The sequence below is a fragment of the Hypomesus transpacificus genome, chromosome 13 (assembly GCF_021917145.1).
Source record: "Hypomesus transpacificus isolate Combined female chromosome 13, fHypTra1, whole genome shotgun sequence".
Lineage (NCBI taxonomy): Eukaryota > Metazoa > Chordata > Actinopteri > Osmeriformes > Osmeridae > Hypomesus > Hypomesus transpacificus.
Window position 1 is genome coordinate 4,050,797 of NC_061072.1, and position 15,882 is coordinate 4,066,678.

Sequence of the window (15,882 nt, forward strand, 5' to 3'; positions counted from 1 at the left end):
CTATCAAAGATAATTGATTGTGTTAAATTAATTTATAAATCCTTAATATTTAGTTTTACAGTCATAGTTGTATTGTGTTTCCTAATAATACCAGGCAGAGTGCCCAGATGTCTGTGGTTTTCAATATTTCTGAACTGAGTGTAATGATATTTATAGTCCACAAATGTGGACATTTGCCTCTACCTGTGTGCATGAATTACATAATTACTATTTCTCAGAGAATTCGTATCATGCAGTTTGTGTTCAATTGTATTAGGATGGTTACCGAATTGACTGAATATTTCACAGCCCCACCTAGAATAATTTTCACCAGCCGCCACTGCACGCAACATCGGTTTAAACAGTTTAATCAGGCGCAATGACACATAATTTTATGTTAACCAAAAGACCCCAGTTAACAGTTGTTTTTCTGTGCACAATGACTATAAGAAAATAATGTAAAAAGCTATAAAGTACACACTAGTTACCAAGCAATATAGCCTTTTTGGCTCTACATGTCCATTCTATTTAATACATCTCATTCGAACTTTTCATCTGTTTGGGGGATCACAGCATACAAATGTAGGCAAATGTAGAACTTCAGCCGTAGATACAGTAGATATATAGATATATACTTTATTAATCCCGCGGGGAAATTCAGGTATCTCTCACAGCTCTCATATTTACAATTACATACAATTTGTACAGACAATCCAATACAAACAGACAATACAATAAGTTATGGACAGTGTAGATAAGATGTATATGTATATTGTTGGTGTATAGTGCTAAACAGTGTGAAGTCATGTATTAATCATATATTAGAATTTTATGACAACTGGGACAAAGGACCTCCTAAGACGCTCAGTCCGAGAACGTAGGGTGTTGAGCCGCCCGCTATGGAGGCTGCTGGACTGTCCTGCCAGGACATGGTGGAGGGGATGATTAAGATTGCCCATGATGGCCAAGAGCTTGACCCTATCTGTTTCTCCACCACAGTCCCCAGTGAGTCCAGGCTCTGCCCCAGCACTGAGCCCGCCTTCCTGACCAGCTTGTCCAGCATCCCTCTTGGACATATTGCCTCCCCAGCAGACTGCAGCATAGAAGAGCATGCTCGCCATTACTGACTGATAAAACATGAGCAGCATCTCCTTGCAGACCTCAAAGGACCTGAGTTTCCTCAGGAAGAACAACCTACTCTGTCCCTTCTTGTACAGTGCACCTGTGTTAGCCGACCAGTTCAGCTTGTCGTCCAGATGCACCCCCAAGAACTTGTAGGTCTGCACCACAGCGATGTCCTTGCCCTGGATATTAATAGGCTGCAAATGTGGCTTAGTCCTACGGTAGTCAATGACCAACTCCTCGGTCTTGCTGGTAGTAGCCTCTGTGGAATGTTGTTATTCCATTGGGTTTACTGTACAGAGCTTCTGTTTAACTGGGGGTGCTATAGCACCAATTTCCAGATTCAACATTTGTTTTGGTTGGTTTATCCTAAGATCATCTGAGCCCCGGGGTCAGGGTTGCCACTGCCAATGTGGTCAAATAAGGGACAATTAAGGGACGAAATAATTAAGCGTGGGTCTGGCCATCTTAGATATCTACTCTAAGATGGCGCCGACGATGGCAGCCGCGGTCGCTAGGTGTGCTCTGTTTTGTCTTGTTTTGTCTTGTTTTGTCTGTTAATTCAGTGTTCTGCCAAGATTTCCGGGGTTCTCTAACAAGAGAAGCACTTCTTAACATCAGGATTACAACTCCTGTGGATTTATTTCCCACTTTTCTGCTTCCAGCGGCAGATTTAGTGGGAATCATAGTCAAAGCCACCCTCGGCTTTGTCCTAGCAGCGAAGAATCGCAGGAGAGGTAAACGGGCCGGTGCATTGGTGCGACTTCGTCGGCGCGGAGTGCGCAGAGCGTTACCTGGGATATTTCTCTCCAACGTTCGTTTGCTGAGCAACAAACTGGACGAACTTCAGCTACTGGTATGGAAAAACAGAGACTTTCGTTCATCTTCCGTTTTGTGCTTTACTGAAACATGGCTGAGTGAAATGATCCCAGACTCTACAGCTAGCAGGTTTCAAACTGCTGAGAGCGGATCGTGACTCCCTGCTTTCTGGCAAAACGAAAGGTGGTGGTATTTGTTTTTTTTATTAACAGTGGCTGGTGTGAAGATGTGACAGTGATTCTGCAGCATTGTTCTCCTGATCTGGAAACATTTTTTATTAACTGTAAACCTTTTTACTCGCCACGTGAGTTTGCTTCATTCATACTGGTCGGCGTCTACATGCCCCCTCAGGCTAGCGCCAACGAGGCTCAACGTGTACTTGCCAACCGAATATTGTGCGTGGAGCATGAAAATCCAGATTCCTTGGTTATTGTGCTAGGCGACTTTAAAAAAGGCAATCTCACTCAAGAACTCCCCAAATACAGACAATTCATCAAATGCCCTACTAGAGAAGAGAACACTTTGGATAACTGCTACTGTTCAATCAGTAAAGCATACCATGCGGTTCCCCGAGCAGCACTGGGTCACTCAAGGCCGTTATATGGTACTCCGTACTTCACTTCACTTTACGGACACATGGGAAGGGCCTACACATAGATGGAACGCCCCGGAACGCCCTCTCCGGGGCCCTCGGAGAGCTCTCCCGTGCACCGTTGAAATTCCTGTCGATCCGTCATGCCGTGCTCTACAGCGACGTATACCCCTTGGCCGTGATTGGTCCGCTACGACATCATTTTCAAACAACATCATTTCCGGAATCTCACATTTCTGTACCTCGCGTTTCCATGTAGTGGGCGCACAGACCACCTACGCCTCCGTCTCCTCTTCTGTTGTCTCACAAGTTGCATTAAAAGCACTTCCTCTTCCATGTCAAGCAGCTCCAGCTCCATCAACAGTCTTAGTCTGTTAGCTGCCATCGTTCACTGTGTGTGAGGAAAGCCGGGAGGAGGTACATAAACACTCGACGATGACGACTTCGACAGAAAGGCGTTTTCTCTAAGGTCGTCTTCTCGAAAGACGTCTGTGATGAGAACTTCTTGGAGAGAAAGTTTATTGTGAGCTAGTTTATGCTGTACTCTAGCGAATTCAGAAACGTGAGTTTGTTGTCTGTGCACTGACTGCCACAGTTTAGTGACCTAGAGTAGTACATTGTAGTTTTGACTGTACATACAGTTTGTTTGGATCTTTTTGTTTCCAATTATATCAGTCTTTTTGTTTATCATTTTTCACATTGGATTATACACTTGGTGGTGGAGAAATGAATTCACAAAACCAGAGCCTTGTCTATATTGTATCGTCTCGTCACATGATCAAATAAAGACTTGCCATTGCACAACAACATACATATTACCCAGCAATCATCATTGCTAATCACAAAAATACCAAAGAAAATAAGAACGTATTCATTTCATGGAATCGTTTTTTAATAGTTTCTATAGTGTATATAAGATGAGCATATCCTTTTGTTATAGAGTGCTACTATTTTCCCCACAAATAATACCTACCATGATAGAGATAAGTTTGCTCTTTCAGGTGGTTATATAGCATTAGACACAGTCTTTAATATAATATTATGTGACTGCACCTGCTGCACTCATCGTCTGACTAGTGACAGCTGGTAGGAGGGTCACACGTGTGATGAGAAGTGGGAGATAAACAACGACGATTTCTAACTTACAAAGACACAACAAAGCAATGTGTTTTCGAAAAAAAAAACGCTTCTCCACCTACTGTTCTGGCAGTGAATTGTTTTCAGCACCCCCAGCCTTCGGAGAACCATAAAGGCAACAGAAATGCTAATTAATCCGTCTTATCCGGCGGCCCGCCCATCCGTAACAGAGTCTGAGTACCATACTGGCACCTTCAGACCACGCCATGGTCCACTTTATTCCTGCATACAGGCAGAAGCTTAAACGCTGTAAGCCTGCTGTGAGGACATCAAAACAGTGGACCAGTGAGGCTATGGAGAAGCTGCGGGCGTGCTTGGACTGTACTGACTGGGACATGTTCATGACTGCTACCAATAGTCTGGATGAGCTCACGGAGGCTGTGACATCATACATCAGCTTCTGTGAGGACTGCTGTATACCAACACGCACCAGGGTGAGCTTCAACAACGACAAACCCTGGTTTACAGCTAAACTCAGAAGGCTGAGGCTGGACAAAGAGGCCGCGTTTAGGAGTGGGGACAGGGACAGATTCTAGGAGTCGAAGAACAGGTTTAGCAAAGCGGTGAGAGAGGCTAAACGACTGTACTCGCAGAGACTCTGCTAACGACTCTGCTTCTGTCTGGAGAGGCCTCAGACCAACTGCAAGCCCAGAAGCCCCCACTCCACTAACGACTCCCGCCTGGCCAAGGACCTGAATGAGTTCTACTGTAGATTTGAAAGACAATTGGACAGTCCTGACCAACCCCTTTCCACCCGTGAGGCCTACCCCTCCCCCCGTCTACAGTGACGACCCTCTCCATTCAGGAGAGAGAAGTGAACAAACTGTTCAAGAGACAGAACCCCCTCAAAGCAGCTGGGCTGGACTCTGTCTCTCCAGCCACCCTCAAGAACTGCGCTGACCAGCTGTCTCCGGTGTTTACCTACATCTTCAACACCTCCCTGGAGACGTGCCATGTGCCAGCCTGTCTGAAGTCCTCCACCATCATCCCTGTGCCCAAAAAGCCCAGGCCAACTGGACATAATGACTACAGACCCGTCGCCCTGACCTCTGTGGTAATGAAGTCTTTTGAGCGCATGGTGCTGGCACACCTAAAATCCATCACAGACCCTCTACTGGACTCCCTGCAGTTTGCCTACAGAGCCAACAGGTCTGTGGACGACGCAGTTAATATGGCCCTCCACCTTCACCCTACAGCACCTGGACTCCCCAGCATCCTACGCCAGGATCCTGTTTGTGGACTTCAGCTCTGCCTTTAATACCATCATCCCCGCTCTGCTTCAGGACAAGCTCTCCCAGCTGAACGTGCCTGACTCCACCTGCAGGTGGATCACAGACTTCCTGTCTGACAGGAAGCAGTGCGTTAAGCTGGGAACACAAGTCTCTGATTCCCGGTCCATCAGCACTGGATCTCCCCAGGGCTGCGTCCTTTCTCCTCTGCTCTTCTCCCTGTACACCAACAGCTGCACCTCCAGTCAACCCTCCGTCAAACTCCTGAAGTTTGTGGACGACACCACCCTCATTGGACTCATCTCTGGTGGAGACGAGTCTGATTATAGGTGGGAAGCGGACAACCTGGTGCAGCCAGAACAACCTAGAGCTCAATGCTCTCAAGACAGCGGAGATGGTTGTGGACTTCGGGAAGAACACAGCCCCACTCACCCCCATCACCCTGTGTGACTCCCCAGTCAACACTGTGGAGTCCTTCCGCTTCCTGGGCACTATCCTCTCCCAGGACCTCAAGTGGGAACTGAACATCAGCTCCCTCACCAAGAAAGCACAACAGAGGATGTACTTCCTGCGGCAGCTGAAGAAATTCAACATGCCAAAGTTGATGATGGTGCACTTCTACACAGCCATCAGAGTCCATCCTCACCTCCTCCATCACCATCTGCAGGGTTCATACACATTTTGACCAACGGATTTCCATGACTTTTCCGGAGAAGGTGATTGGCTGCAATCTGCCTTCCCTCGAGGACCTGCACACCTCGAGAACCCTGAGGCGAGCGAAGGAGATTGTGGCCGACTCCTCCCACCCTGGACACTCCCTGTTTCAGTCACTCCCCTCCGGCAGAAGGCTGCGGTCCATCAGGACCAAAACCTCACGCCACACAAACAGTTTTGTCCCTTCCGCTGTTGGCCTCCTCAACAAGGCCAAGAGCTCACACTGACTTTAATGACTTCAATGATTTAAATTGCATCAATTTAAATGCTAATCTCAACATAAGAGTAAAGCAGAGCTGTATCAATTATATTAAAGATGCCCTAAAGAAAAACATTAGTTTTTCTTATATTTATGTGGCCTAAAATGTTTAACCTTGACAAAATATAACTTAACTGGCATCTGTGCAACGTTTTTTTCTCTCACAATCATACACTGAAATTGGAAGTCTGCTGTTAATAATAATATGAATCACAGCAAAGTATTTTTTAGATTTAAAAACATTAATCATTGTGGGGGGCTTTACGGATCATATTCTGGACAAAATGTTTGGTCTGTCAAAATGAACTATTTGGTGTATTTGGAAGAAGCAAGAAACCATTGGTAAACTCAGAAATAGAAAATGACCAGGGGTCTCATTACAAAACTGTGCGTAGGATTCTTACTAAAGTGTACGTACGCCCAAAAGCCTAAAATGGCATACGCCCCCCAAAAAATCTGATTTATAAAACTGTGTGTATGCACACCTGTAAGCAATGTTCCCTTTATAAATCACAGATTACCCACAAGTGTGCGTATGTGAATCAGCATTTTACCCCTCCCTGAACACGCCCATTTTAACCATAAATGGTCAATGCAAAGCACCTCATGAATGCTAATCCGGTAAATTAATGATCCTGGCATGCGATTGGTCTTTGCGGTGAATTATGGCGACCGGTGAAAAGAAAAAAATAAATAATGTATTTCCAGTTTTTCACATGATGATATATGCACAGCATTAAAGAAATATATTTAGTTATACACTGTGTTCTGCAGTTATCTTAAGGTAGGATATGTGATGTTATCCTGTATTCCCTGCAGTCGGGGCATCTCCCCTTCTTGTGCTCCCGTAGTGGATCTGATGGTGAGACAGCGCAGAATTTTTATTTAAAATTTGAGTTGGATTGTACAAAGTGTTTATGGAACAATTATCACTCAGTACAAGTTCAAATAACTGCTGGATGTAATCTTCATGATAATGATGATATGGAGTGAAAAAAACCTGTGTGAGGAAAACAAAATATATATATATTAAGAGTAATTGTTCTTCCCACATTTACTTTCTGCAGTCTGACTACAGTACGGTCATCTGCGTCGTCAACTTCCACTGTCTCCAAAATGTGCGTAGGCCTTTGCAAGTAAAAAAACCTTTGCATGGGAAGTGGCATATGCACATTTTCAGTCCCGTTTAGTGACTATGCCACAGGGTCGGACTGGGACTGAAAAACAGCCCGGGACTTTGAAACACAGACCGGCCTGCCCCCCCCCCCCCCCCCCCTCCACTTTCTCCCTCACTTTCTTTTTCCATACTTGTCTCTGTTTCTGCATCTGCTATTTGATGTTGCAAAAAAACAATAATCAGTTAACTATATTCAATAATGACTATCAATTCAACAAACTAATTTCCATATAATAACCCTGTTAAAAGACTGACTCTTGTGTACAGTTTTAGTGCTGCACCTGTCATAGCCTCTCCACTGGACCCTGTCACCACAGCAGCCGCAATCTCTTTCCCTGTGTCACCTGTGCCTGCTTTAATTCACAGACCAAAAAGTCAAGACAATTGCATTTGAGCCACATAGCACAATTATTATTTAAAGCTAAAAAGCATGTTGTGCATATTTAGATGAGTGCCTTTTTCTCTTGGCCATTTATTTTACTTAATTTAAAATGTATAGCCTATATATTGGCTAACAGTAATACCAAATGTATAATGTTTTAAACAAAATAAAAACAATATGGTTTGGAACAAGTTTCTAAATGTTGAAATTACAGCAGTTTACAGCTACTTGCACCTGGCGCCTCTGGTACAGCCGCATCTTCGGGCTGCAAACTCTCTCCGTCATTTGACGGCGGTAACATGTATTCTATACTTCTACATTGTGCAGCATTTGCTTGCTGTGCCCGTTGTTTTTCTCCTTTTCTTTTTCGTTCCATTTCTTTGCTAAAGAAACACCTATGTTAGCTAAAATAGCTCCAACGAATTGGCTGTACCCGGAAAACGATAGATTTTTGACCAATCGTGATTTGTAAAATGGACGGATAAGTACAACGTTCAAGATTACACGGGGGAAATGCACATCCCCACCCTTTGGATTTTGGATCGCTCCAGTTAAACAGTCAAGGGCGTAGGTTTGGTCTCAGACTTGGTGGGGATATCCACCCATCACCCCCCCCCCCCCCCCCCCCCTCCCGGGAGCGCAAATCGAGATGCCATTCTGTATACTATCCCTAAAGATCAATCATAACTCTATTATCAAAAAAATGCACTCTCCAAAAAAAGAGACTGTGATGATGAGACTGTAATGTTGAACAACAAAATGTTTTATTATCATAAATTATTACGTACATTTGTTTTTACACTAACAAAAACACTGTCACAAGAAAGTGTTTTCAGAACTTCTGGAGCAAAACAATCAAAATAAATAAATAAAATAACACTTTTCTATATTTTCTTATAAAAACTATTTGCCCTCCAGTACCTCAAATAATATACTTACACTCATGTTAATACCTGGGAATGTGAAATGCTGAACAACCACTTATTAACAAACATAATTTACTATGTATGTTAGTAGCCTTGTGGAGCAAAATAATAAACCAAAAAACATCTTTGGCACCCAAAATTATAACTCCATTATGGCTACTTAACATGTTACTGCGTTTTCTTGATTCCTTCCTTTTATCTAAACTTTCCAAACAGATGCCTACATCTGTCATTTACAGATACAAACTGTTGGCCTACATCGTTAAAATCCACTTTGTCAAGGGCCTCTTGATGCACATGGCATACAGTTAAGTTATTAAGGCGCTGCTGAGACATAGTTGACCGTAACCGAGTTTTCAGTCTTGTCAGTGCACTGAAGCTTTGTTCAGCTTCAGCTGAGGCCACAGGGACGACCAACAACAACCTAAAAAGCTTCTCAACCTCATCAAAAAAGCCTCTCACCTCACTTGGCATTGCTTTCAGAATGCATGCAGCTTCATCACTTGACGTGATTGTATGCTTTGAAAGAAACATTGGTAGCTGAACCTTCAAAATATCCCTCTTTATTTCTGGATACTGTACAATCACATCATCCAACTGCCCGGTGAGGAGAACATTCTCAATCTGTTTCAGTTTCTGTAAGTCTGGTTGGTTAAACCGTTCCTTGAATTGACTGTCCAAAACTTTGAAAATGTATATTCTATAGTATTCCTCTGGTGTTTTTGCCTTATGCTGACTAGCCCCGCCAGTGAATCTTTTGGGGGGATTTCTTTGATAAGGGAGTTGAATAGGTTCAATTCCCAAGGAGTCTACCATTAGCACTGCCTTCTCAAACACTTCTGCAAACTTTTCCTCACTCCTTTTTTCTTGAAGAGTTGAACTAACATAGTCAACACCAGCTTGCATGCCTTTAATTGTTTGGGACTGCTTTTGCAATGATTTGTTTAAGCACTCAAGCTCTCCCAACACCTCTGATGCTACCAGCAGTCCAAGCACAGTCTTAACCTTCTGGAAGCGATCTAGGAGACCATTGGCTCAAGTGCCAGTTTCAGAACCAACTGAGGCCATTTCCTCCATATGACATATGGAAACCTGCTCTTTCCCCTGATTATCCTGAGTACCATCCATAATTATTGAAAACTGAAGCACAGACAAGGACCTGATTGTTGAGGCAATTTCCCTCACAATTGTGTTAGCAAATAAAAATAAGCACTCATTTTGGCATTGTGGACTGAAATAATCATGGCAACGTTTGAACCAAGAAGATAGAATAGGGTCCTTGGTTGCAAGGAATTTCACAAGTTGGTAAAGATTACCCTCATTGACCTCATGACCGCGAAAGGCAACTCCCTGCCTTGCTAGATATCTCAAAGAGCCCATGATTTGCTCGAGACAGTATCTCGCCTCCTCCTGTGATTTACCCACTGAACTGGATATTTGTGTGAGTTTGCTCCATTGCATTGACATTAATGCCATGATGGTGGGCTTTGCTTATTTTGTAGCGATTAAAGCATTCTACCGCATGTTTCCAATTTTTGATCCCATTAGAGCAAAAGGCAGGGTAATTTCTTTTCTCTAGAGTGGTCTTTTTGATGGTGTATGCTTTGACACACTCAAAACACAGAACCATTTGCAATGTAGGACTATAATGCACCCATGGATATTGATTAAACCACTTTGCCTGAAACCTTAACGTCTTGTTTCGAAGTTTCTGTACTTTTATGAATTTTGAATCCGGCTGGTGTGGCAAACTTCCCATGTCCAGGACACTACACTGACTTCTTGAGGATCCCGGTTGCTCTCACTGTCTCCCGAAGAGCAGACAAAAACTTACCCTGGTTTTTATCCACACTGATATCTTATTATACTAAGTAGTAATTCACTTCACTTTAACATATTAAAACAAGTTGACTATATTTATATTTAATAATTTGCTACTACTCAATAGTAGTATCTCATCACAGAATCACTAAGACCTCACCTGAAGCCCTGGTCTATCTGCCGCTCCCTCAACCTGCTCTATGACATCTTCACAAGATGTCCGAGTTTCCTATATGTAATTAAATAATGGACTAATGAATCAAATGCACACATATCATAGTATGCATTCAACGCATCATGTTTATATTTCAGAGCAATTGCAATATGAAGGGGACATGGTTTTGTGAACCCACCTTTTAACATGCATGATTTCCCCCACCCCCTAATTCATGACCATGTAAATTAACTTAAGGTCATAATTTTCTAAACATCCTAAAACTTCCTTGCTTGATGCTTGATAATTCATAGCTCATAAAGACCTCACCTTAAGCCCTGAAGGTCCAGCTGCTTCTCCCTCATCCTGCCCTACAGCATCTTTGCTGGGTTTCTGAGTTTCCTATAAATAAGCCGTGCTTGAATAAAAATTATTGGTTGAGCATCCTAAAACAAACATCAATGCTGATCACTCTAAATAAATTGTCAATTTTACTAATTAGAACCTCACCTGAAGCTGTTTCCTCAGCCTGCTCTACATCTGGAGCGTTTTGATGCTGTCTTTCCTACATACAAAATGGTTTATCCATTTTGTAGCCTATCCTATGGTTAGCAAGTTTAACCCTCCTACCATATTGTATACAGTGTTATTTGGACATTAATAATCAAATAATGATTCATTATATTTGAATAACCAACAGTGTAAACTTATTCACATTGCCAACTGGTTTTTCCAGCACCTGTCTAGCAATGCAGTGACGGGCCATCAACTGTGAATCCGTCCTATACTCCTAACCTTGGTTGAAAGATTTGCTACATAAGCTAGGTTTAGCTGTAACAATATCCTGGGTAACATATAATATCACCAGTAAATACTTTTTCCACAGTAGAATCTGCATTTGAAAGCCAGGTCACTACCACTGCTAGTGTGGCTAGTTATTTAGCCTGACTTACACTGCTTTTTGAAAAAGCTTCGTATGTCCCCTCTCTTTTTCTTGGGTGGAGGCATATCTGATCTACAAAGCACAAAAAGGGGCTAACATGTACATGCTGAAGGGCAAAGGGAATATTACAATGTGTTACTCTGGCCTTTTATGTATGTATTGTTGGCAGACAGCCCTGGTAAGTTAGCTGTACCGTTGTCGCCGACACACCCGCTAGCTTGTCTGCCGGTGCAAGCAAGCAAAGTAGCATGTGCTTCTTCCCGTGCGTGTCGCGTGTCAGATAAGCCTCCTCCTTCGGGTTTTCAGCCAATCAAATTACGGCGTTTCTTGTACTGTCGCGTCCTGGCCGTCGGAATCGATCCAAATAGCAGCACAATTCGCTAAAATATTGCGTACCTAGTATCAAGTACGCTAGGTATCAAGTACCTAGCGTCCCCCCCTAAATCTACGCCCATGACCACCGCAGATGTGAAGGGAACACCTGTTGGCTTGAAAACCAGTTGGCTTGTAACACCGGAGGATAGGACTAGCCAAACAGCTATACAAGTAACTTTGCTTAACGTTGGTAATAAGGGTTATGCGGAACGCCCAGCGTTCGAACCGGAAAACAGATGTAATCGTTTCCGCTTCTCACTGCCGTACACATCTGCTGCGCTAAATGATCCAAATTACAAGTCTTGTGCTAACTGTTAGCTACGTTTTGCTCATTACAACAACAATCTTATTTATGATACAACTTAATTGTAGGCTGTTCGTTTTCATTATAATGTCAGAATGTTAAAATATCAGAAATGGCAACATCCGAACAGCAGTTTTTGTTGTGTGCCGAGGTGCTCTGTGTCGGGGATAAATAACTCTGGGGTTAGTTTTCACCAGTTCCCTAAGGATGATCCAGTCAGGGCGATATGGGTCTGAAACATAAGGCGTGATAATTTTGTCATAAGGAGACACACAACTGTCTGCAGTCGGCATTTTATGCCAGAAATTATAATTGAAGGGGGCCGACGGCGTTTGAAACCTGGGGCGATTCCGGTGTTGTTCGACTGGAACAACTTCAGCCTGCCGGTCGCTCGGCCAAGCGTGTGGCAGCGAACACAGCGGCAAGCGGAGGATGAGGAGCTGATCGATGCCAGCGTGTCTCTGATGTGTCATGATTATGATATGAGACCAGATCCTTCAGCTCTTGATCTTGCATGCGAGAAAATCGACGCACAGCAGCAGGCCATCGTAGAGCTACAGAAGCGATTGCAGGAGTTGTCTTTACGGCAGTCCTTTGGACTAGAAAGGTTCAAGACCTCCGATGAGGACATCAGGTTTTACACAAGGTGGGACAAAAGTTATCAATTTACTTAAGTTCTAAGTCAATTATGTTACACTTGCTTATCGTTAGGCTGCCAATTTCAAAACAAAGCCAGAAATGACTTGAAGGTTAAAACATTACATCATGTTTTATGAGTGACAAGACAGTCTTAGCCCAGACCTTAAGCAATAGAGAATGGACGTTTTCAATAACGACATGACCTACTGTACAATATTTTTTGGGCACAATTATATTATTATATCCAACATGGCAATTTGATATTTGTCATAGATTTGCCAGCTACCGCCATTTTCTTGCCTTTTGGCTGCAGATTGAACCTGCCACAAGGAGAATTGTCCGTGTTGGACAATCATCGACAACCTCAGATCCTGATACGACCGCTGACCTACCACGTAGACCAGTAGGCATCTGACCATTTTTATGTTGTAAATAAATAAAGACATGAATTTGAACATTACATTTGAATATTTTCAGATGTAGTGCTAAGCTGTTACAAACACTTTTGTCTTGTACAATGTACAACTAATCAATTACTACTTGTCTACCAACAGAGCCGTTGTCTACCGCTGGTTGATGAGTTGTTCCTCTTTCTGGTGTATCTGTCTCTGAAGGAGAAGGATCTAGCGGACCGCTTCAACATACACCAGTCAACTGTTAGCAGAACAATTAGAACCTGGGCTAATTTTCTGTACACAGTTTTGGGTGCTGTGGGCATTTGGATGTCCCCTGATGCAGTCCGTGCCATGATGCCTTGTGTGTTCGAAATGTTACGGGTTGGTGGTGGTGGTGGACCCAAGTGCACAACACAGACACGCCAAAAAACAGAGGGATGGTCCAGAGGGGTTTAATGTTGGGGTAGGTGCAGAGGAGACTGATGGTGATGACAAAAACAGACAGGACGGCAGGGTAGGCTGTACGGGGTCTGGCTGGGAGGCAAGGTTGGTGATCCTGGAGGCACAGGCAAAAAGTTAGTTCAGGAATAACACAACAAATAGTCTTAACAGGAACCGGGAGCATACTACCGAGGGTAGACGAAACTATTATCCGGCGATGAATGATGTGAAAACCAGGGTTGATAAACTGCAGGGCTGATGAGTTGATGGGAGACAGGTGTGAAGACTGAGGCAGAGTGAGTGGGTAATTGGGACCGGAGACCATGGCCACACCCACAACCGGGGAACACAAACGAACCGCCACTAGGGGGCAGAGTGCATGACACGAAAGGTACTCTGACACACAGGTGATAGTAGACTGCACTGAACTGAAATGTCAAACCCCTTCCTCACTGCTTTTGCAGAGTGAGATGTACTCCAATTACAAATCTCACACCACAGTAAAGGGACTGATTGGTGTGTCCCCACACGGTGCTGTCACCTTTGTGTCAGCCCTGTACTCGGGTTCTGTTAGTGATAAAGAACTGTTTAAGCAGTCTGGAATCATTCCTTTACTAGATAAAGACATGGCTGTAATGGTTGACAAAGGCTTTACAGTTGATGATTTAGTACCGGGTAAAGTACACAGACCACCTTTTCTGGGAAAGAACTCTCAGCTGTCTCGTGAAGAGGTTTTAGCTACTCAGGACATTGCGCGGTTAAGAATACACGTGGAATTATTATTGACAAATAATTTGTCAATAAAGTAGGTCCATAGTGGGATTCCTGTCTTTTTGGTCACATCAATGGATAATTCACCATGGTATTCAAAATAAATTATCCTCTTAATGAATATTCTAAATCAACCATGACTTGTGTGAGAAGCTAGTGATAGCCAGAAGCCTCTGTGCGCCCTACCACCCACAAACTAATGGCTTAGTGGAAAAACTCAATGGCACCATTCAAGGGTAACAAATTGTACTTTTTTCACTAAATGTATTCTGATAACATATGGGGAATGACTGATTTCCTTTTTTCAATTCAAGTTTTTTATTTTTTATGGTGCAGGACCACCCCAGCGACTGGGATAAATACATCAGGTCAACTGTTTTTGGCCTTCAAACCAAAATGCAGTTAACTACAAAATACAGTCCATACTACCTAATGTATGGGAGGGAGGCCCGTTACCCTCTGAAATTCCCATTAAGTGGCAGGTATGATTGCCTCTTCCTGCACTATCAGTATATATGTGTCTATGCCATAATGTGTTTTATTTTCTACACCAATGTTACAGATAAATGAGGACCACATTGCTGCCCTTACAAAGAATGAGGATGTGAGCAGCCTCACCCAAAACCTACCCGATGTTTATGCAAAAGTGGTGGAAAACATCAGCAAAGGACAAGAACGGGTGAAAAAAAGGAAATTGGCCAAGGGGGACAACGACAACTTTATGGTCGGACACAAAGTGTTGAGAAAAAATATACGGGAGGAGCAACGGAAAGGTGGGAAACTAGAGGCTGAGTGGTTGGGCCCGTACGTAATTTGCAACATTGAGGGGAAAAGTGCAGTCTTGAAAAGTGCAAAAGGAAACACTGTGTCAAAATGTAACATTGACCATTTAAAGCAATATGTGGAACCAGAAGAGCGGATCCCCGCAATATGGTTGACCTCACCTCCACACCTCAAACGCAGCACCACAGCCCCATCACACCTCCAACGCTGCAGCACAGCCCCATCATACCTCCAACGCTGCAGCACAGCCCCATCACACCTCCAACGCAGCAGCACAGCCCCATCACACCTCCAACGCAGCAGCACAGCCCCTTGAGGTCTCCTTCCAAAGGTGCACCATCCGACACCTTGACCGCACCTACCTCCACAGAGGAATGGAAGTATACTGTAGATGTCAATACAAAGACAATTTAATTATTTGGTGATATTTTGGAACTGGATACTGCATCGAATTAGGTATTGGTTAACAACTCTGTCATCTGATCTCAGTCATAGCTGACATATGGGCCGGGAAGCTCAGAGGGGTGCTGTGGAGCAAAGTGGGGCCATTTCAAATATTTGCCAGCGACTTCGAAAATGTGGCTCCCGGAAGGGAGCTAGAGAGTGAGGTACAGGCATTTAAAAACATGCAGTCTTTTTTTTGTTTTTTTTCTGGCAATTTATTTTTTACATAACACATAATTATCCCCTAAGGTTTTGAATGCATTCATTCATGCAACAATAACCAAACATGCACTGGAGAGGAAAGTCTTCCGGGTGGACTCTTTCCAAATGACCGCCATGTGGCAAGGGTCTTTCAAAGGGTTAAAAAAGGTAACACATTTTGAAATCAGTTAGTTAATCAGATAGGATTAGGACAAGTCGCATTTTAATTGTGTATGTTTTCAGCTTGACCCTATGGCCTTTGAAATCATCATTGG

General features: G+C 43.5%; 1 protein-coding gene across 4 annotated transcripts; it reads left to right on the forward strand.

Moving 5' to 3' along the window:
• Positions 1-11,449: 11,449 nt before the first annotated feature.
• Positions 11,450-15,185, forward strand: LOC124475453. 4 transcript variants are annotated; one of them, XR_006956931.1, is made up of 5 exons: positions 11,450-12,579; positions 12,846-12,975; positions 13,127-13,228; positions 14,516-14,952; positions 15,075-15,185. XR_006956931.1 is itself a non-coding variant. In XM_047032063.1 (5 exons), the coding sequence occupies exons 1-5, from the start codon at positions 12,230-12,232 to the stop codon at positions 14,743-14,745; spliced, it is 732 nt and encodes a 243-aa protein (XP_046888019.1). In that variant the 5' UTR covers positions 11,450-12,229; the 3' UTR covers positions 14,746-15,185. The 4 variants fall into 4 exon arrangements, 2 of the variants coding, with proteins under 2 accessions (XP_046888019.1, XP_046888018.1); XM_047032063.1 differs by having other exon boundaries at positions 14,516-14,661; positions 14,742-15,185; XM_047032062.1 differs by having other exon boundaries at positions 14,516-15,185.
• The last annotated feature ends 697 nt before the right edge of the window (positions 15,186-15,882 follow it).

Coding starts and splice junctions, on each gene's coding strand:
- LOC124475453 (XM_047032062.1), top strand. CDS start 12,230: ATGCCAGAAATTATAATTGAAGGGGGCCGACGGCGTTTGAAACCTGGG. Junction 12,580..12,845: donor GACATCAGGTTTTACACAAG/GTGGGACAAAAG, acceptor TATTTGTCATAG/ATTTGCCAGCTACCGCCATT. Junction 12,976..13,126: donor CTGACCTACCACGTAGACCA/GTAGGCATCTGA, acceptor GTCTACCAACAG/AGCCGTTGTCTACCGCTGGT.